At 49.0% G+C, this 21853-nt stretch overlaps 4 protein-coding genes across 4 annotated transcripts; all 4 read right to left on the reverse strand.

Moving 5' to 3' along the window:
- Positions 1 to 1066: 1066 nt before the first annotated feature.
- Positions 1067 to 1487, reverse strand: LOC138653722 (histone H2A type 1). The gene has a single exon (XM_069743337.1). The coding sequence runs from the start codon at positions 1457 to 1459 to the stop codon at positions 1067 to 1069; it is 393 nt and encodes a 130-aa protein (XP_069599438.1). The 5' UTR covers positions 1460 to 1487.
- A 9391-nt stretch (positions 1488 to 10878) lies between these two features.
- Positions 10879 to 11281, reverse strand: LOC138653700 (histone H2B 1.1-like). The gene has a single exon (XM_069743308.1). The coding sequence runs from the start codon at positions 11257 to 11259 to the stop codon at positions 10879 to 10881; it is 381 nt and encodes a 126-aa protein (XP_069599409.1). The 5' UTR covers positions 11260 to 11281.
- A 5273-nt stretch (positions 11282 to 16554) lies between these two features.
- Positions 16555 to 16986, reverse strand: LOC138653723 (histone H2A type 1). The gene has a single exon (XM_069743338.1). It carries the CDS (start codon positions 16945 to 16947, stop codon positions 16555 to 16557), a length of 393 nt encoding a protein of 130 aa, XP_069599439.1. The 5' UTR covers positions 16948 to 16986.
- A 4168-nt stretch (positions 16987 to 21154) lies between these two features.
- LOC138653701 (histone H2B 1.1-like) lies at positions 21155 to 21535 on the reverse strand. Its single transcript, XM_069743309.1, has one exon. The coding sequence runs from the start codon at positions 21533 to 21535 to the stop codon at positions 21155 to 21157; it is 381 nt and encodes a 126-aa protein (XP_069599410.1).
- Between the last annotated feature and the right edge of the window lie 318 nt (positions 21536 to 21853).

The following is a 21853-nucleotide window of genomic DNA, read 5'->3' on the forward strand; positions in this document are numbered from 1 at the left end:
AGGAGGAGGTGGCACTGATCATACAGCTCTGCGGGGAGTAGGTGGTGGCTCTGATCATACAGCTCTGCGGGGAGAGGGTGGTGGCACTGATCATACGGCTCTCCGGGGAGGAGGTGATTTCTCTGATCATACAGCTCTGCAGGGAGGAGGTGGTGGCTCTGATCATACAGCTCTGCGGGGAGGAGGTGGTGGCTCTGATCATGCAGCTCTGCGGGGAGGAGGTGGTGGCACTGATCATACAGCTGTGCGGGTAGGAGGTGGTGGCACTGATCATACAGCTGTGCGGGGAGGAGGTGGTGGCACTGATCATACAGCTCTGCGGGGAGGAGGTGGTGGCTCTGATCATACAGCTCTGCGGGGAGGAGGTGGTGGCACTGATCATACAGCTGTGCGGGGAGGAGGTGATTCCTCTGATCATACAGCTCTGCAGGGAGGAGGTGGTGGCTCTGATCATACAGCTCTGCGGGGAGGAGGTGGTGGCACTGATCATACAGCTCTGCGGGGAGGAGGTGGTGGCACTGATCATACAGCTCTGTGGGGAGGAGGTGGTGGCACTGATCATACAGCTCTGCGGGGAGGAGGTGATTTCTCTGATCATACAGCTCTGCAGGGAGGAGGTCGTGGCTCTGATCATACAGCTCTGCGGGGAGGAGGTGGTGGCTCTGATCATACAGCTCTGCGGGGAGGAGGAGGTGGCACTGATCATACAGCTGTGCGGGGAGGTGGTGGCACTGATCATACAGCTCTGCGGGGAGAGGTGGTGGCACACTGGCACTGATCATACAGCTCTGCGGGAGAGGGTGGTGGCACTGATCATACAGCTCTGCGGGAGAGGTTGGTGGCACTGATCATACAGCTCTGCGGGGAGTGGTGGTGGCACTGATTATACAGCTCTGCGGGGAAAGGGTGGTGGCTCTGTGGATATGTGCACCAACAATGGCGGCAATGGTGTATGAACTATCAGCCTCATGCGAGGACCCCCGAGATAGGCGGCGCCGGCTCTTGTGGTGACGGTGTGGGTGGCTCTTAGAAGAGCCTTTGGTTTTGTAGAGATTGGCGGCAGCGCTCACTTGCTCTTGCTCGCCTTGCTGCTCTCGGTCTTCTTGGGCAGCAGCACGGCCTGGATGTTGGGCAGGACGCCCCCCTGGGCAATGGTCACCCCACCCAGCAGCCTGTTCAGCTCCTCGTCATTGCGCACCGCCAGCTGCAGGTGACGGGGGATGATGCGGGTCTTCTTGTTGTCCCGGGCAGCATTGCCGGCCAATTCCAGGATCTCAGCGGTCAGATACTCCAGCACAGCGGCCAGATAGACCGGAGCGCCGGCGCCGACTCTCTCAGCGTAGTTGCCCTTGCGGAGAAGCCTGTGCACACGGCCGACTGGGAACTGCAGTCCTGCCCGGGATGAGCGGGTCTTGGCCTTAGCACGGACCTTTCCTCCTTGTTTGCCGCGTCCAGACATGATGCCGATAACTAATGACGGAAAATCGTGTAGAGAAGAGTCTGTGCTATGTCGCCTTATATAGTCCGTTGCTCCGCCCTCCTCTCCTGTCGTTGGACGGATCTGAAGATGAAAATGGAGAAGAGTATTGGAGATCCACCAATGAGCTACAGAGGGCGGAGCTTATTATTGCTCCTTTCTCAAATGAGTTTCTCACCCAATAGAAAACGTTCGCTTTGGACAGAATAGATAAGGGGTGAAAACAGATATCTGTCCTGGAGCAGAAGGAAATGCAGAAATATTCTGTTGACTTGTTGTACTTGTGTCTTCTATCAGCCATATATTGCACTGACAGTCTGGCGGGTGAGGGGTTAATTCCTGTCAGGAGGCGGCTCCTCACTCACCCGCTTATTATCCTGTGCAGATCCCCTGTGGTGTCCGCGCTTATACTATCACAGCCTGACTGAGACAAGTCTCCTATGTTCTGCCCGGAGCCTGATGTGACGCTGCCGGGTCTCGGGTGGGGGAAGTCGCCGCTTCTGTAAAGCGAGTGTGTAGTGGGGGGTCAGCACACACGGACACTGAGGAGTTAAATGGAGGCGGATATTCCTGTATCTGGGATTGGTCGGCGCCTGCGGATGTCTCTCGCTCATTGGCTGATTACAGATCCGTTGCTGGTTTTGAATTCCCCGCTCAGTTTCTGCTCTTTGTCCGTCGGGTTTATTACCGGCCCCTTTGCTGGAGCGGCGATCGCTGATAATAGTGTGCGGTATTTTTTCTTCTACTATTAACTTGACCACACGGTCTGTTTTACCAGCACCTCCGTGTCCTTGACCTGAGTGCACACCATTATCCTTGTTCATGCCCCCAAACACGGGCGGGGATCGGTCGCCATTATTACTCTGGGGAGGTTATAATAACCTTCATAGGCGCCATCCATCCGAAACATTAGTGTCCGGGACGTGGTCATCACATAGGAGTCTCCGTACCGGTACACAGGGCGTCCATCTATCCAGCTGCCTCAGACAGCCACATTCCCTGTGAATATTCGCTGCCCTATTCACCCCACACGGATCTGATCAGGAGAATATTACTGTACAGCCCATTTCCCTGTAATTCCGTGTTCTATTTATTTTATATATCAATAAGAAGAAACCGCATTTGTGCTGTGATGGGAGTCACCAGTACTTGGGGCATAGTAACATAGTAACATAGTAACATAGTTAGTAAGGCCGAAAAAAGACATTTGTCCATCCAGTTCAGCCTATATTCCATCATAATAAATACCCAGATCTACGTCCTTCTACAGAACCTAATAATTGTATGATACAATATTGTTCTGCTCCAGGAAGACATCCAGGCCTCTCTTGAACCCCTCGACTGAGTTCGCCATCACCACCTCCTCAGGCAAGCAATTCCAGATTCTCACTGCCCTAACAGTAAAGAATCCTCTTCTATGTTGGTGGAAAAACCTTCTCTCCTCCAGACGCAAAGAATGCCCCCTTGTGCCCGTCACCTTCCTTGGTATAAACAGATCCTCAGCGAGATATTTGTATTGTCCCCTTATATACTTATACATGGTTATTAGATCGCCCCTCAGTCGTCTTTTTTCTAGACTAAATAATCCTAATTTCGCTAATCTATCTGGGTATTGTAGTTCTCCCATCCCCTTTATTAATTTTGTTGCCCTCCTTTGTACTCTCTCTAGTTCCATTATATCCTTCCTGAGCACCGGTGCCCAAAACTGGACACAGTACTCCATGTGCGGTCTAACTAGGGATTTGTACAGAGGCAGTAGAATGCTCTCATCATGTGTATCCAGACCTCTTTTAATGCACCCCATGATCCTGTTTGCCTTGGCAGCTGCTGCCTGGCACTGGCTGCTCCAGGTAAGTTTATCATTAACTAGGATCCCCAAGTCCTTCTCCCTGTCAGATTTACCCAGTGGTTTCCCGTTCAGTGTGTAATGGTGATATTGATTCCCTCTTCCCATGTGTATAACCTTACATTTATCATTGTTAAACCTCATCTGCCACCTTTCAGCCCAAGTTTCCAACTTATCCAGATCCATCTGTAGCAGAATACTATCTTCTCTTGTATTAACTGCTTTACATAGTTTTGTATCATCTGCAAATATCGATATTTTACTGTGTAAACCTTCTACCAGATCATTAATGAATATGTTGAAGAGAACAGGTCCCAATACTGACCCCTGCGGTACCCCACTGGTCACAGCGACCCAGTTAGAGACTATACCATTTATAACCACCCTCTGCTTTCTATCACTAAGCCAGTTACTAACCCATTTACACACATTTTCCCCCAGACCAAGCATTCTCATTTTGTGTACCAACCTCTTGTGCGGCACGGTATCAAACGCTTTGGAAAAATCGAGATATACCACGTCCAATGACTCACCGTGGTCCAGTCTATAGCTTACCTCTTCATAAAAACTGATTAGATTGGTTTGACAGGAGCGATTTCTCATAAACCCATGCTGATATGGAGTTAAACAGTTATTCTCATTGAGATAATCCAGAATAACATCCCTCAGAAACCCTTCAAATATTTTACCAACAATAGAGGTTAGACTTACTGGCCTATAATTTCCAGGTTCACTTTTAGAGCCCTTTTTGAATATTGGCACCACATTTGCTATGCGCCAGTCCTGCGGAACAGACCCTGTCGCTATAGAGTCACTAAAAATAAGAAATAATGGTTTATCTATTACATTACTTAGTTCTCTTAGTACTCGTGGGTGTATGCCATCCGGACCCGGAGATTTATCTATTTTAATCTTATTTAGCCGGTTTCGCACCTCTTCTTGGGTTAGATTGGTGACCCTTAATATAGGGTTTTCATTGTTTCTTGGGATTTCACCTAGCATTTCATTTTCCACCGTGAATACCGTGGAGAAGAAGGTGTTTAATATGTTAGCTTTTTCCTCGTCATCTACAACCATTCTTTCCTCACTATTTTTTAAGGGGCCTACATTTTCAGTTTTTATTCTTTTACTATTGATATAGTTGAAGAACAGTTTGGGATTAGTTTTACTCTCCTTAGCAATGTGCTTCTCTGTTTCCTTTTTGGCAGCTTTAATTAGTTTTTTAGATAAAGTATTTTTCTCCCTATAGTTTTTTAGAGCTTCAATGGTGCCATCCTGCTTTAGTAGTGCAAATGCTTTCTTTTTACTGTTAATTGCCTGTCTTACTTCTTTGTTTAGCCACATTGGGTTTTTCCTATTTCTAGTCCTTTTATTCCCACAAGGTATAAACCGCTTACACTGCCTATTTAGGATGTTCTTAAACATTTCCCATTTATTATCTGTATTCTCATTTCTGAGGATATTGTCCCAGTCTACCAGATTAAGGGCATCTCTAAGCTGTTCAAACTTTGCCTTCCTAAAGTTCAATGTTTTTGTGACTCCCTGACAAGTCCCCCTAGTGAAAGACAGGTGAAACTGCACAATATTGTGGTCGCTATTTCCTAAATGCCCAACCACCTGCAGATTTGTTATTCTGTCAGGTCTATTAGATAGTATTAGGTCTAAAAGTGCTGCTCCTCTGGTTGGATTCTGCACCAATTGTGAAAGATAATTTTTCTTGGTTATTAGCAGAAACCTGTTGCCTTTATGGGTTTCACAGGTTTCTGTTTCCCAGTTAATATCCGGGTAGTTAAAGTCCCCCATAACCAGGACCTCATTATGAGTTGCAGCTTCATCTATCTGCTTTAGAAGTAGACTTTCCATGCTTTCTGTTATATTTGGGGGTTTGTAACAGACCCCAATGAGAATTTTGTTACCATTTTTCCCTCCATGAATTTCAACCCATATGGACTCGACATCCTCATTCCCTTCGCTAATATCCTCCCTTAAAGTGGACTTTAGACAAGACTTTACATAGAGACAAACCCCTCCTCCTCTCCGATTTTTACGATCCTTTCTAAACAGACTGTAACCCTGTAAGTTAACTGCCCAGTCATAGCTTTCATCTAACCATGTCTCGGTTATTCCCACTATGTCAAAGTTACCTGTAGATATTTCTGCTTCTAGTTCTTCCATCTTGTTTGTCAGGCTTCTGGCGTTTGCGAGCATGCAGTTTAGAGGATTTTGTTTTGTTCCAATCTCCTCACTGTGGATTGTTTTAGAAATGTTCTTACCTCCCTTCTGAGTATGTTTTCCTGGGTCGTCTTTGTTCGAGTCTAATGTTTTTCTTCCCGTCCCCTCTTCTTCTAGTTTAACGCCCTCCTGATGAGTGTAGCGAGTCTTCTGGCGAATGTGTGTTTCCCAGGTTTGTTGAGGTGTAGTCCGTCTCTGGCAAGGAGTCCATCATACCAGTAATTCACACCGTGGTCCAGGAATCCAAATCCTTGTTGTCTGCACCATCGTCTTAGCCAGTTGTTTGCATCAAGGATCCTGTTCCATCTCCTGGTGCCATGCCCGTCTACTGGAAGGATAGAAGAAAAAACTACCTGTGCATCCAGTTCCTTTACTTTCTTCCCCAACTCTTCAAAGTCCTTGCAGATTGTCGGTAGGTCCTTCCTTGCCGTGTCATTGGTGCCAACATGTATCAGAAGAAATGGGTGGACGTCCTTGGAGCTGAAGAGCTTTGGTATCCTATCGGTCACATCCTTGATCATCGCACCTGGAAGGCAGCATACTTCTCTTGCAGTTATGTCCGGTCTGCAGATGGCTGCTTCGGTGCCTCTCAGTAGTGAGTCTCCCACCACCACCACTCTTCGTTGCTTCTTGGCTGTACTTTTTGCTGTCACTTGTTGCTGTGTGCCCTTTTCTTTTTTGCTTGCTGGTATTGCTTCATTCTTAGGTGTGCCATCTTCATCCTCTACAAAGATTTGATATCGGTTCTTCAGTTGTGTGGTTGGTGATTTCTCCATGGTCTTCTTGCTTCTTTTGGTCACATGCTTCCACTCATCTGCTTTTGGAGGTTCTCTGACACTTTTTGCACCTTCTGTGACCAGTAGAGATGCTTCTGTTCTGTCTAGAAAGTCTTCATTCTCTTTGATGAGTTTCAAAGTTGCTATTCTTTCTTCCAGACCCCGCACCTTTTCTTCTAAAAGGGCCACTAGTCTACACTTCTGACAGGTGAAATTGGATTCTTCTTCTGGTCGATCTGTGAACATGTAGCACATGCTGCAGCTCACCATGTAGGTTGTCACATCTGCCATGTTGCTCCTAGATCCTGCTGACTTGCTGTGTGTTTTCCTTCTTGTGTAATCTACTCAGCCAAGCTCTCTTGCAATAATGTCCTACAGGCAAAAATTCGCGCGGTTTGGTGATGCTTTCGAAGCAGCTGGTCCCGGCTGTACCCAACGATCTTCTAGCTTAGGGAGACTTCGCTTCTCCCAGAAGGCACCTGGAATATGCAAATTAGCCTCCTGAAGCTTGAATCCCTGGTTTGGTGATGCTTTCGAAGCAGCTGGTCCCGGCTGTACCCAACGATCTTCTAGCTTAGGGAGACTTCGCTTCTCCCAGAAGGCACCTGGAATATGCAAATTAGCCTCCTGAAGCTTGAATCCCTGGTTTGGTGATGCTTTCGAAGCAGCTGGTCCCGGCTGTACCCAACGATCTTCTAGCTTAGGGAGACTTCGCTTCTCCCAGAAGGCACCTGGAATATGCAAATTAGCCTCCTGAAGCTTGAATCCCTGGTTTGGTGATGCTTTCGAAGCAGCTGGTCCCGGCTGTACCCAACGATCTTCTAGCTTAGGGAGACTTCGCTTCTCCCAGAAGGCACCTGGAATATGCAAATTAGCCTCCTGAAGCTTGAATCCCTGGTTTGGTGATGCTTTCGAAGCAGCTGGTCCCGGCTGTACCCAACGATCTTCTAGCTTAGGGAGACTTCGCTTCTCCCAGAAGGCACCTGGAATATGCAAATTAGCCTCCTGAAGCTTGAATCCCTGGTTCAAGGATAGACCGGAGCGCCGGCGCCGACTCTCTCAGCGTAGTTGCCCTTGCGGAGAAGCCTGTGCACACGGCCGACTGGGAACTGCAGTCCTGCCCGGGATGAGCGGGTCTTGGCCTTAGCACGGACCTTTCCTCCTTGTTTGCCGCGTCCAGACATGATGCCGATAACTAATGACGGAAAATCGTGTAGAGAAGAGTCTGTGCTATGTCGCCTTATATAGTCCGTTGCTCCGCCCTCCTCTCCTGTCGTTGGACGGATCTGAAGATGAAAATGGAGAAGAGTATTGGAGATCCACCAATGAGCTACAGAGGGCGGAGCTTATTATTGCTCCTTTCTCAAATGAGTTTCTCACCCAATAGAAAACGTTCGCTTTGGACAGAATAGATAAGGGGTGAAAACAGATATCTGTCCTGGAGCAGAAGGAAATGCAGAAATATTCTGTTGACTTGTTGTACTTGTGTCTTCTATCAGCCATATATTGCACTGACAGTCTGGCGGGTGAGGGGTTAATTCCTGTCAGGAGGAGGCTCCTCACTCACCCGCTTATTATCCTGTGCAGATCCCCTGTGGTGTCCGCGCTTATACTATCACAGCCTGACTGAGACAAGTCTCCTATGTTCTGCCCGGAGCCTGATGTGACGCTGCCGGGTCTCGGGTGGGGGAAGTCGCCGCTTCTGTAAAGCGAGTGTGTAGTGGGGGGTCAGCACACACGGACACTGAGGAGTTAAATGGAGGCGGATATTCCTGTATCTGGGATTGGTCGGCGCCTGCGGATGTCTCTCGCTCATTGGCTGATTACAGATCCGTTGCTGGTTTTGAATTCCCCGCTCAGTTTCTGCTCTTTGTCCGTCGGGTTTATTACCGGCCCCTTTGCTGGAGCGGCGATCGCTGATAATAGTGTGCGGTATTTTTTCTTCTACTATTAACTTGACCACACGGTCTGTTTTACCAGCACCTCCGTGTCCTTGACCTGAGTGCACACCATTATCCTTGTTCATGCCCCCAAACACGGGCGGGGATCGGTCGCCATTATTACTCTGGGGAGGTTATAATAACCTTCATAGGCGCCATCCATCCGAAACATTAGTGTCCGGGACGTGGTCATCACATAGGAGTCTCCGTACCCGGTACACAGGGCGTCCATCTATCCAGCTGCCTCAGACAGCCACATTCCCTGTGAATATTCGCTGCCCTATTCACCCCACACGGATCTGATCAGGAGAATATTACTGTACAGCCCATTTCCCTGTAATTCCGTGTTCTATTTATTTTATATATCAATAAGAAGAAACCGCATTTGTGCTGTGATGGGAGTCACCAGTACTTGGGGCATCTTACAGTCAGACTTGTGATCGGATCTCTCTGCACTGCAGTGGTTTTATCTCACGTCATATTAACCCTATGAGATCTATGGCATTCGTTTTACATTATTACATCTAGTGCTAGAGGATCCTATCCTGCAATTGTATTGGGATATTTCTCCCATGATTCGTTGTTCCCCTCCACATTCTCGGAACTTCTACATGTGGGCAAAACAGAATTCATTGTCTTTCCCACATCACACGCAACCCCCCAACGAACCTATCCATTACAGGAAACGGCTGCCCACTCTCCTCAGTCCAAGTTCGCTGCCTCGGGGTAATCCTTGACACTCATCTCTCCTTCAAACCTCATATCCAAGCCCTTTCCACTTCCTGCCGCCTTCAACTCAAAATATTTCAAGGATCTGTAGATTTCTAAACCAAGAATCTGCAAAAACCCTAGTCTATGCCCTCATCATCTCCCGCCTGGACTACTGTAACCTCCTGCTCTGTGGCCTCCCCTCTAACACTCTCGCACCCCTCCTATCTATTCTAAACTCTCCTGCCCGACTAACCAACCTGTCCCCCGCTATTCCCCGGCCTCTCCCCTCTGTCAATCCCTTCACTGGCTCCCCATTACCCAGAGACTCCAGTACAAAAGCCTAACCATGACATACAAAGCCATCCACAAAATGTCTCCTTTATACATCTGTGACCTCCTCTCCCGGTACTTTCCTGCAACCTCCGATCCTCACAAGATCTCCTTCTCTACTCCCCTCTTATCTCCTCTTCCCACAATCGCATACAAGATTTCTCTTGCGCATCCCCCCTACTCTGGAACCCTCTACCACAACACATCAGACTCTCACCTACCATGGAAACCTTCAAAAAGAGCCTAAAGACCCACCTCTTCCGACAAGCCTACAACCTGCAGTAACCACCACTGATCGACCAGCTCTACCTTCACCTACTGTATCCTCATCCATCCATTGTAGATTGCGAGCCCTCGTGGGCAGGGTCCTCTCTCCTCCTGTACCAGTTATGACTTGTATTGTTCAAGATCATTGTACCTGTTATTATGTATACCCCTCCTCACATGTAAAGCGCCATGGAATAAATGGCGCTATAATAATAAATAATAATATTGCCCGAGAGCCGCCAGTCCTGACACTAGATGAAGCGGGGGAAGAAAAGTGATAGAACAGAAGGACGATCAGTAACTGAGCAGGGATCCTGTGAGGAGGATGTGACGGCCGATAATGTAACTGCCTGACCTGTGAGATCCTGACACCACAGGGTAATGTTCTGAGCAGGGACACTCCGCAATCTTCTACACATGATCCTACATTTCCCATCACAGACCTCCTGCCTGCAGCCGTAGGACTGATCTGTAATGGGGAGACATGGTGGGATCTGCTGGGAAGGGCAGAATTGGTCTTCCCTGAAATGTCTCTTGTAGGATATGTCCCTGACCAGTATATCGTCTCCACAATACGGATTGTGACGGGAAAGGGACGATCTGATCGTCTCCAGGTCAGACACACGGGAACATCACAGCATGTGGAGAACACGAATCATTCTCTATATCCATGAGAGGAAACCGGAGCGGATACAGCGCCGCTAACCTGGAAATCTGCAGATTCCTGTGTGGGATGTAAGAGACCAATGATCGCTCAACACAAGCAGATTTCCCGATATCGGTCCTGGGACCAGGTGTTATATGAAGACAAAAGACGGAAAAAAGCGGGAACCGTAAACGTGTTACCATTGGAAACATTAGCTCCTCCCTCTGCTGATTGGCTGAACACAGGACGGTTGGGGGTTTGAATTTCCCGCCGCTTCTAAATGTAATGACGTCACTTACACTGTAAAAAGAATCCAGATTAGGCTCTAGATCAACTCCACCACAAATGGCTCCTGTTACCTGAGAAACGAGAGTAATGAACTAATAAACGAGACCCCAGAATGCCGAGATCTGTGCAGCAAGGAGTTAAATAAGAAGTCCCTGAATACACATCAACTCGCTGAGCAATGCCCAGATTATTCCTGAGATTTTCTCACCATCTCCCTCGTCACCAGGCGCAGAGCCCCGGGCGGAGCGAGCAGACACCTCGGGGAGACGGGAGAGGACACCGGAGCAGTGTGGGTGGCTCTTATAGTGAGGGTGTGGGTGGCTCTTAGAAGAGCCTTTGGGGTGAGGAGCGGAGCACGGAGCCGATCACTTGGCGCTGGTGTACTTGGTGACGGCCTTGGTGCCCTCGGACACGGCGTGCTTGGCCAGCTCTCCGGGCAGCAGCAGGCGCACGGCGGTCTGGATCTCCCGGGAGGTGATGGTGGAGCGCTTGTTGTAGTGAGCCAGGCGGGAGGCTTCCCCTGCGATGCGCTCGAAGATGTCGTTGACGAAGGAGTTCATGATGCCCATGGCCTTGGAGGAGATGCCGGTGTCGGGGTGGACCTGCTTCAGCACCTTGTACACGTAGATGGCGTAGCTCTCCTTCCTGCTCTTCCTCCGCTTCTTGCCGTCTTTCTTCTGAGTCTTAGTCACGGCTTTCTTGGAGCCCTTCTTGGGCGCAGGCGCAGACTTGGCGGGATCAGGCATGATAACAACAAACCGGTCTCAGTACAAGTGAGAAGAATAATGATCCTGCGCCTCCAAGAGCGGCGGAATTTATAGCCCGGCCATGCAGATGAGCACTGCTGTCAGACCGCCGTTCTATTGGGTGATGAAGTCATGTGACCAACGAGAACGTTAGACCACTGCAGCTGATTGGTGGTTTCCCAAATCATTGCTTCATCTTTGCAGCGGGGATGCTGTATAGCGATGCAAAACCCTGTATAATGCTCTATACATCTAAATAGTGCTGTGAAGCTCCATATACCGCAGTGCACCCTCATATAGCGCTGTATGTGTTCATGTTCTATTTACCCTTCATAGTGCTGTTATTCATCTGAATAGTGCAGAGTACCCCCATATACTGCAACCTACTGACAAATGACTGTGCCACATTATGCAGGCAGTTACAGTACAGCGCCCGACATGTTACACTCCGTATAGTGCAGTAATATCTCCAGATGGTGCTGGAAACCCCAGCTAGTCAGCTGTGCCAGGACTGCAAACCCTGTGAATTCAGTGAGATGTTTCGGTAGTAGCCGCACCCAGTTTTCTAGGAAGAGCCGGCTTCCCTCAGGAGCTGTGTCCCCTGTATAAACTGCACTTATCCCTCCTGTGTGTGATCTCAGTAACATGAAGCCGGATCAGTCACTTCAGCCACGAATCTCTGCTCTGTGGTGACCGCAGTACAGTGGAGCACGGATCGTGTATAGTGACCTCTATATACCGCCTGGTGCAGTGTGAACCATCAGTGTGATCAGCGGTGCGGCTCTTAGGAGGAGGATGTGGGGGCTCTTAGAAGAGCCTTTGAGTGTGTGGACAGATGTGGAGGAGCGGAGTTTACAGTCCTGGCACAGCAGACTAGCCGCTTCCTGGATCTACGAGGAAACGGCCATTATCTGTCCCAATCACTGCACAAAGTCCTCCTTCAATAAGGGCTAATTTCCAGCTATCTGCAGATTATTCCGAGGCTGAGTTCTGCGAGCGACACTCAATTTGCACTGACAGTCTGGCGGGTGAGGGGTCAATCCCTGTCAGTGTTTCTCCTCCGCTCCATCTGCACAGGAGGCGGCTCTTCACTCACCCGCGTATTATCCTGTGCAGATCCCCTGTGGTGTCCGCGCTGATCCTATCACAGCCTGACTGAGACAAGTCTCCTATGTTCTGCCCGGAGCCTGATGTGACGCTGCCGGGTCTCGGGTGGGGGAAGTCGCCGCTTCTATAAAGCGAGTGAGTAGTGGGGGTCAGCACACACGGACACTAAGGAGTTAATGGGGGCGGATGTTCCTGTATCTGGGATTGGTCGGCGCCTGTGGATGTCTCTCGCTCATTGGCTGATTACAGATCCGTTGCTGGTTTTGAATTTCCCGCTCAATCGCTTTTCTTTGTCCGTCGGATTATTACCGGCCCCTCTGCTGGAGCGGCGATCGCTGTGTATACCGGTGGGAGCAGCTCTACCCCGCTGATAATACCGGGTCCTGTCCTCCCAACTGTCTGCCCCCAAACACGGGGATCAGTCGCCATTATTATTCTGAGGAGGTTATAATAGTCTTCAGAGGCGACATCCATCCGACACATTAGTGTCCAGGACTTGGTCATCACACAGGAGCCTCCGTACCCGGTACACAGGGCGTCCATCTATCCAGCTGCCTCTTACAGCCACATTCCCTGTACACGGATCTGATCAGGAAATTATCACTGCGGCCCAGTGCGGATATATATCCCCCATGAATCCATGTTATCTTTGTAGGTCAATGAGAAGAAACCGCATCACCCGAAGTCCGCGGTCAAAGACGGGGGAGCAGACACGGCCCCAGTATGTCAGGACCCGGGAGCATACAACTAGCACGTCCCAGGCTGAGGCCGGTACTACAGGCAGCCGCACAGGGGATATTTTGCCCTGCAGAGACGCTGAGCCGGATACTAATCAATCAGCGCCCAATAAGAACAGGATCTTAAATGTCTAGACAGAATATTAACCTACATTTGGAAACCGCCCGGAACACCCCCTGATTAGAGCTGTAGAGAGATCTGCTTCCAATAAGCCTTTCCACGTCAGGATATCCTTCGGAAACTGAATGTGTGGGAATATGGTTAAAGAGACCATACTCCCAGATCATACACACACGGAATCCGTCGGGTACAAAACAGGATTTGCAAATAGGTCTCACAACCAAAAGCAGCGACAGAACCATCCGCCCAAAAACGGCATCAGAGGACGTTACCGAACTGCGGATCAGGGTCAGAATTACCATTCCCCACAATTATTTGGCCGATGGTAGTTTTCGACTATTCAGTATTCGGAGCGTAAATTCGGCACCGATGAGTGTTCTACTAACATTACAGCGACATCACCACAGCAGAGAAATGAGATCCTAGCAGTCAGGTGCAGCCTCTCACTTAGAAGATGTGGGTGGCTCTGAAAAGAGCCTTTGGGTTGTGAAGACAGAAGAGAACACAATTAACCTCCGAAGCCGTAGAGAGTGCGGCCCTGGCGCTTGAGCGCGTACACCACGTCCATGGCGGTGACGGTCTTCCTCTTGGCGTGCTCGGTGTAGGTGACGGCGTCACGGATCACGTTCTCCAGGAAGACTTTCAGGACACCGCGAGTCTCCTCATAGATGAGGCCGGAGATGCGCTTGACGCCTCCTCTGCGAGCTAGACGGCGGATGGCAGGCTTGGTGATGCCCTGGATGTTATCACGGAGCACCTTCCTGTGCCGTTTGGCGCCGCCCTTCCCGAGACCTTTTCCTCCTTTGCCGCGACCAGACATTTTCTGCAGTTAATGAGCAAAAACTGATTCCTGAGCCTCAGGGACTGCACCTTTATATGGAGGGAGAATGGACCAGAGAGAGAACTGCAGAGATGACGCACTTCCGGGAGGGGGCTTACAGAATCTACATTAGCTCCTCCCTTTCTCTGCTGATTGGCTAAATACTAAACTGTAGGGAAGTTTGATTTTCCCGCTCATTGCTCAGTTTCTGCAATTATCTTTCCAGCTTCTATTATGTGTAATTTCCTTCCCTTATGATTGAGGGTATCCTAAATATTGTCATTACTGTTCCAGATCATGGTGGATCATATCTTCCACAACAGATGATGCCCCCAGTTACCCTCCACACAGTATGATGCCTCCTACACAGTAAGATACCCACACAGCAGGATGTCCCCACAGTTACTGTGTGGGGGTATAATACCCCCAGTAACTCCCCAAACAGTATGATGCCCTAAGTCCCCCCCCCACACACACACACACACACTTTGATGCACCCACAGTTATCCCCTATACAATGTAACATAGTAACATAGTTAGTAAGGCCGAAAAAATACATTTGTCCTTCCAGTTCAGCCTATATTCCATCATAATAAATCCCCAGATCTACGTCCTTCTACAGAACCTAATAATTGTATGATACAATATTGTTCTGCTCCAGGAAGACATCCAGGCCTCTCTTGAACCCCTCGACTGAGTTCGCCATCACCACCTCCTCAGGCAAGCAATTCCAGATTCTCACTGCCCTAACAGTAAAGAATCCTCTTCTATGTTGGTGGAAAAACCTTCTCTCTTCCAGACGCAAAGAATGCCCCCTTGTGCCCGTCACCTTCCTTGGTATAAACAGATCCTCAGCGAGATATTTGTATTGTCCCCTTATATACTTATACATGGTTATTAGATCGCCCCGTCTTTTTTCTAGACTAAATAATCCTAATTTCGCTAACCTATCTGGGTATTGTAGTTCTCCCATTCCCTTTATTAATTTTGTTGGCCTCCTTTGTACTCTCTCTAGTTCCATTATATCCTTCCTGTGGATGTGATACCCCCAGAGCGTCCCAACCTCAGCGTAATGCAATGATAGACATTTGTTCATTTTCTGATGAAGAACTTCCATAAATGGAAATTTGGAAGGACGAAAGAAGCAAGTGAAATTAGAAGAGATTTCCCATCATTTAATCACCAGATGATGGTACTTCATTTATGCCGTTACCTCATGTACCAATTACAACCCAGAAAGACATTTTTATGCATTTTTTTTATATAAAATATCATGCTTTAATGCAAAATTACAGGAACCTGCTCATAATTGTAAAGTACAAATTAGTTTGTTGGTGTTTTTTTTTAATTCATTGCTTTAATGTAAAAACTGTACAGGCAGCAAGAGGGTTAAACACCAGTGTAACTGAAAAATAATCCTTACTACATCGCCCTCTATAGTGCCAGAGGCATTTACCTTATACATTCGAGTATAATCTGAGATTTGCAGCCATTTTTTTTAGGCTGAAAGTGCCCCTCTCGTCTTATACTGGAGTCATTGTACCAGGGGGTCGGCGGCTGGCACATCATACTCACCTCATACTGGCGCGGTCTCTGCTTCTCAGATAGTCTCTGGCGCCTGCATCTCTTCCTGTAATGAGTGGTACCACGTGACCACTAAACAAAGTAATGAATACATACGTGGCTCCACTCCCACAGGCGTGGAGCGCATATTCATTACTTTAATGAGCGGTACCATGACGAACACAGGAACAAGTTGCCGGCACCAGAGACCATCGGAGAAGCAGGGACTTTGCGTCTGGAGGAGAGAAGGTTTTTCCACCAACATAGAAGAGGATTCTTTACTGTTAGGGCAGTGAGAATCTGGAATTGCTTGCCTGAGGAGGTGGTGATGGCGAACTCAGTCGAGGGGTTCAAGAGAGGCCTGGATGTCTTCCTGGAGCAGAACAATATTGTATCATACAATTAGGTTCTGTAGAGGGACGTAGATCTGGGGATTTGTTGTGATGGAGTGTGGGCTGAACTGGATGGACAGATGTCTTTTTTCGGCCTTACTAACTATGTTACTATGTACATCACTGAAGGCTGAGCGTTACCAAGGTTTCTCGCTCATTGTCTGATCACAGAATCCGTTGGGGAATTTGAATTCCCCGCTCATAATCTCCGGAGGATTGTTACAGGTCACTGATAGCGACAACCATCCCCCACCCCCTTACTGCGGGACCTGCTAACTACATGTAGACCTCACCGCGGAGTATCAGACACTAAGGAGGGGACATTTCCTGCGAGCTTGGCAGACGACACTCCACCTGAGGGTCTGAGACTTCATGTGGGATTGACCCATTCATCTCCTGTTATTCTGTGGATATGTGCACCAACAATGGCGGCAATGGTGTATGAACTATCAGCCTCATGCGAGGACCCCCGAGATAGGCGGCGCCGGCTCTTGTGGTGACGGTGTGGGTGGCTCTTAGAAGAGCCTTTGGTTTTGTAGAGATTGGCGGCAGCGCTCACTTGCTCTTGCTCGCCTTGCTGCTCTCGGTCTTCTTGGGCAGCAGCACGGCCTGGATGTTGGGCAGGACGCCCCCCTGGGCAATGGTCACCCCACCCAGCAGCCTGTTCAGCTCCTCGTCATTGCGCACCGCCAGCTGCAGGTGACGGGGGATGATGCGGGTCTTCTTGTTGTCCCGGGCAGCATTGCCGGCCAATTCCAGGATCTCAGCGGTCAGATACTCCAGCACAGCGGCCAGATAGACCGGAGCGCCGGCGCCGACTCTCTCAGCGTAGTTGCCCTTGCGGAGAAGCCTGTGCACACGGCCGACTGGGAACTGCAGTCCTGCCCGGGATGAGCGGGTCTTGGCCTTAGCACGGACCTTTCCTCCTTGTTTGCCGCGTCCAGACATGATGCCGATAACTAATGACGGAAAATCGTGTAGAGAAGAGTCTGTGCTGTGTCGCCTTATATAGTCCGTTGCTCCGCCCTCCTCTCCTGTCGTTGGACGGATCTGAAGATGAAAATGGAGAAGAGTATTGGAGATCCACCAATGAGCTACAGAGGGCGGAGCTTATTATTGCTCCTTTCTCAAATGAGTTTCTCACCCAATAGAAAACGTTCGCTTTGGACAGAATAGATAAGGGGTGAAAACAGATATCTGTCCTGGAGCAGAAGGAAATGCAGAAATATTCTGTTGACTTGTTGTTTGCACTTGTTGGACTTGTGTCTTCTATCAGCCATATATTGCACTGACAGTCTGGCGGGTGAGGGGTTAATTCCTGTCAGGAGGAGGCTCCTCACTCACCCGCTTATTATCCTGTGCAGATCCCCTGTGGTGTCCGCGCTTATACTATCACAGCCTGACTGAGACAAGTCTCCTATGTTCTGCCCGGAGCCTGATGTGACGCTGCCGGGTCTCGGGTGGGGGAAGTCGCCGCTTCTGTAAAGCGAGTGTGTAGTGGGGGGTCAGCACACACGGACACTGAGGAGTTAAATGGAGGCGGATATTCCTGTATCTGGGATTGGTCGGCGCCTGCGGATGTCTCTCGCTCATTGGCTGATTACAGATCCGTTGCTGGTTTTGAATTCCCCGCTCAGTTTCTGCTCTTTGTCCGTCGGGTTTATTACCGGCCCCTGTGCTGGAGCGGCGATCGCTGATAATACCGGGTCCTGTCATCCCAGCTGTCTGCCCCCAAACACCTCCGTGTCCTTGACCTGAGTGCACACCATTATCCTTGTTCATGTGATTTTTTGCTTGGTGTAGCACCGGTTTACCAGATGACGTCTGACATCTTCGCATACGACGACGCAACCAGTTCCAGCATCTTATCGCAAGTTTCAAACTCAAGTGAATTCTTGAAAACCCCTCCCCATGAGTTGAGGACGAGGGACTACGAGAAGGAGCGACGAAAATTAATCTCATATGATTTACACTGCATAACTTTGGCAGAACATCATAAACAGGGCAAGATCCCGAGAGGTCTTAGGTGCAACCTGCGCCCAACACTTTTTTCTGAAGATCCCGATTACTGTGACAAATACAAGAGAATACTAAATAAATGTTCTTTAGACATCATTATTCTGACCATTGAATTTCTACAAAAGGCTATTACGGAAACAAAGGACAGTATTAGAGCAATTGAAACACAACTATCTTCTACATTGGCATCCACAGACTCTTACTTTTCGCTGCTCCGGACAGTATTCCCTTCATCGCCTCTGGTTGCCTTGTAAATATTGTACATATTATATTTTATATTTTGGTGTATGTTTATTATTTTGTCTTTTTTGTTCTTATTCGTTTTCTATTACATATAATGTTATGTCACATACAGTTACTTATACTGTTTATTTGCTTTCCTAGTAACCCCATGAATAAGACCCGGGAGGGTCGAAACGTCGGGTTTCTATCTACGAATTATCACAGTGGCAATTGTTGACTTGTTTTCGTGAATAAATCTGGCATATACCTTTTGCATCATACCAGTTTCGAGTGTGCGGTATTTTTTCTTCTACTATTAACTTGACCACACGGTCTGTTTTACCAGCACCTCCGTGTCCTTGACCTGAGTGCACACCATTATCCTTGTTCATGCCCCCAAACACGGGCGGGGATCGGTCGCCATTATTACTCTGGGGAGGTTATAATAACCTTCATAGGCGCCATCCATCCGAAACATTAGTGTCCGGGACGTGGTCATCACATAGGAGTCTCCGTACCCGGTACACAGGGCGTCCATCTATCCAGCTGCCTCAGACAGCCACATTCCCTGTGAATATTCGCTGCCCTATTCACCCCACACGGATCTGATCAGGAGAATATTACTGTACAGCCCATTTCCCTGTAATTCCGTGTTCTATTTATTTTATATATCAATAAGAAGAAACCGCATTTGTGCTGTGATGGGAGTCACCAGTACTTGGGGCATCTTACAGTCAGACTTGTGATCGGATCTCTCTGCACTGCAGTGGTTTTATCTCACGTCATATTAACCCTATGAGATCTATGGCATTCGTTTTACATTATTACATCTAGTGCTAGAGGATCCTATCCTGCAATTGTATTGGGATATTTCTCCCATGATTCGTTGTTCCCCTCCACATTCTCGGAACTTCTACATGTGGGCAAAACAGAATTCATTGTCTTTCCCACATCACACGCAACCCCCCAACGAACCTATCCATTACAGGAAACGGCTGCCCACTCTCCTCAGTCCAAGTTCGCTGCCTCGGGGTAATCCTTGACACTCATCTCTCCTTCAAACCTCATATCCAAGCCCTTTCCACTTCCTGCCGCCTTCAACTCAAAATATTTCAAGGATCTGTAGATTTCTAAACCAAGAATCTGCAAAAACCCTAGTCTATGCCCTCATCATCTCCCGCCTGGACTACTGTAACCTCCTGCTCTGTGGCCTCCCCTCTAACACTCTCGCACCCCTCCTATCTATTCTAAACTCTCCTGCCCGACTAACCAACCTGTCCCCCGCTATTCCCCGGCCTCTCCCCTCTGTCAATCCCTTCACTGGCTCCCCATTACCCAGAGACTCCAGTACAAAAGCCTAACCATGACATACAAAGCCATCCACAAAATGTCTCCTTTATACATCTGTGACCTCCTCTCCCGGTACTTTCCTGCAACCTCCGATCCTCACAAGATCTCCTTCTCTATTCCCCTCTTATCTCCTCTTCCCACAATCGCATACAAGATTTCTCTTGCGCATCACCCCTACTCTGGAACCCTCTACCACAACACATCAGACTCTCACCTACCATGGAAACCTTCAAAAAGAGCCTAAAGACCCACCTCTTCCGACAAGCCTACAACCTGCAGTAACCACCACTGATCGACCAGCTCTACCTTCACCTACTGTATCCTCATCCATCCATTGTAGATTGCGAGCCCTCGTGGGCAGGGTCCTCTCTCCTCCTGTACCAGTTATGACTTGTATTGTTCAAGATCATTGTACCTGTTATTATGTATACCCCTCCTCACATGTAAAGCTATAATAATAAATAATAATATTGCCCGAGAGCCGCCAGTCCTGACACTAGATGAAGCGGGGGAGGAAAAGTGATAGAACAGAAGGACGATCAGTAACTGAGCAGGGATCCTGTGAGGAGGATGTGACGGCCGATAATGTAACTGCCTGACCTGTGAGATCCTGACACCACAGGGTAATGTTCTGAGCAGGGACACTCCGCAATCTTCTACACATGATCCTACATTTCCCATCACAGACCTCCTGCCTGCAGCCGTAGGACTGATCTGTAATGGGGAGACATGGTGGGATCTGCTGGGAAGGGCAGAATTGGTCTTCCCTGAAATGTCTCTTGTAGGATATGTCCCTGACCAGTATATCGTCTCCATAATACGGATTGTGACGGGAAAGGGACGATCTGATCGTCTCCAGGTCAGACACACGGGAACATCACAGCATGTGGAGAACATCATTCTCTATATCCATGAGAGGAAACCGGAGCGGATACAGCGCCGCTAACCTGGAAATCTGCAGATTCCTGTGTGGGATGTAAGAGACCAATGATCGCTCAACACAAGCAGATTTCCCGATATCGGTCCTGGGACCAGGTGTTATATGAAGACAAAAGACGGAAAAAAGCGGGAACCGTAAACGTGTTACCATTGGAAACATTAGCTCCTCCCTCTGCTGATTGGCTGAACACAGGACGGTTGGGGGTTTGAATTTCCCGCCGCTTCTAAATGTAATGACGTCACTTACACTGTAAAAAGAATCCAGATTAGGCTCTAGATCAACTCCACCACAAATGGCTCCTGTTACCTGAGAAACGAGAGTAATGAACTAATAAACGAGACCCCAGAATGCCGAGATCTGTGCAGCAAGGAGTTAAATAAGAAGTCCCTGAATACACATCAACTCGCTGAGCAATGCCCAGATAATTCCTGAGATTTTCTCACCATCTCCCTCGTCACCAGGCGCAGAGCCCAGGGCGGAGCGAGCAGACACCTCGGGGAGACGGGAGAGGACACCGGAGCAGTGTGGGTGGCTCTTATAGTGAGGGTGTAGGTGGCTCTTATAGGGAGGGTGTGGGTGGCTCTTAGAAGAGCCTTTGGGGTGAGGAGCGGAGCACGGAGCCGATCACTTGGCGCTGGTGTACTTGGTGACGGCCTTGGTGCCCTCGGACACGGCGTGCTTGGCCAGCTCTCCGGGCAGCAGCAGGCGCACAGCGGTCTGGATCTCCCGGGAGGTGATGGTGGAGCGCTTGTTGTAGTGAGCCAGGCGGGAGGCTTCCCCTGCGATGCGCTCGAAGATGTCGTTGACGAAAGAGTTCATGATGCCCATGGCCTTGGAGGAGATGCCGGTGTCGGGGTGGACCTGCTTCAGCACCTTGTACACGTAGATGGCGTAGCTCTCCTTCCTGCTCTTCCTCCGCTTCTTGCCGTCCTTCTTCTGAGTCTTAGTCACGGCTTTCTTGGAGCCCTTCTTGGGCGCAGGCGCAGACTTAGCGGGATCAGGCATGATAACAACAAACCGGTCTCAGCACAAGTGAGAAGAATAATGATCCTGCGCCTCCAAGAGCGGCGGAATTTATAGCCCGGCCATGCAGATGAGCACTGCTGTCAGACCGCCGTTCTATTGGGTGATGAAGTCATGTGACCAACGAGAACGTTAGACGCTCCGCCCACTGCAGCTGATTGGTGGTTTCCCAAATCATTGCTTCATCTTTGCAGCGGGGATGCTGTATAGCGATGTAAAACCCTGTATAATGCTCTATACATCTAAATAGTGCTGTGAAGCTCCATATACCGCAGTGCACCCTCATATAGCGCTGTATGT

Source organism: Ranitomeya imitator, unplaced genomic scaffold, assembly GCF_032444005.1.
Source record: "Ranitomeya imitator isolate aRanImi1 unplaced genomic scaffold, aRanImi1.pri SCAFFOLD_325, whole genome shotgun sequence".
Lineage (NCBI taxonomy): Eukaryota > Metazoa > Chordata > Amphibia > Anura > Dendrobatidae > Ranitomeya > Ranitomeya imitator.

Coding starts and splice junctions, on each gene's coding strand:
- LOC138653700 (XM_069743308.1), bottom strand. CDS start 11,259: ATGCCTGATCCCGCCAAGTCTGCGCCTGCGCCCAAGAAGGGCTCCAAG.
- LOC138653722 (XM_069743337.1), bottom strand. CDS start 1,459: ATGTCTGGACGCGGCAAACAAGGAGGAAAGGTCCGTGCTAAGGCCAAG.
- LOC138653701 (XM_069743309.1), bottom strand. CDS start 21,535: ATGCCTGATCCCGCTAAGTCTGCGCCTGCGCCCAAGAAGGGCTCCAAG.
- LOC138653723 (XM_069743338.1), bottom strand. CDS start 16,947: ATGTCTGGACGCGGCAAACAAGGAGGAAAGGTCCGTGCTAAGGCCAAG.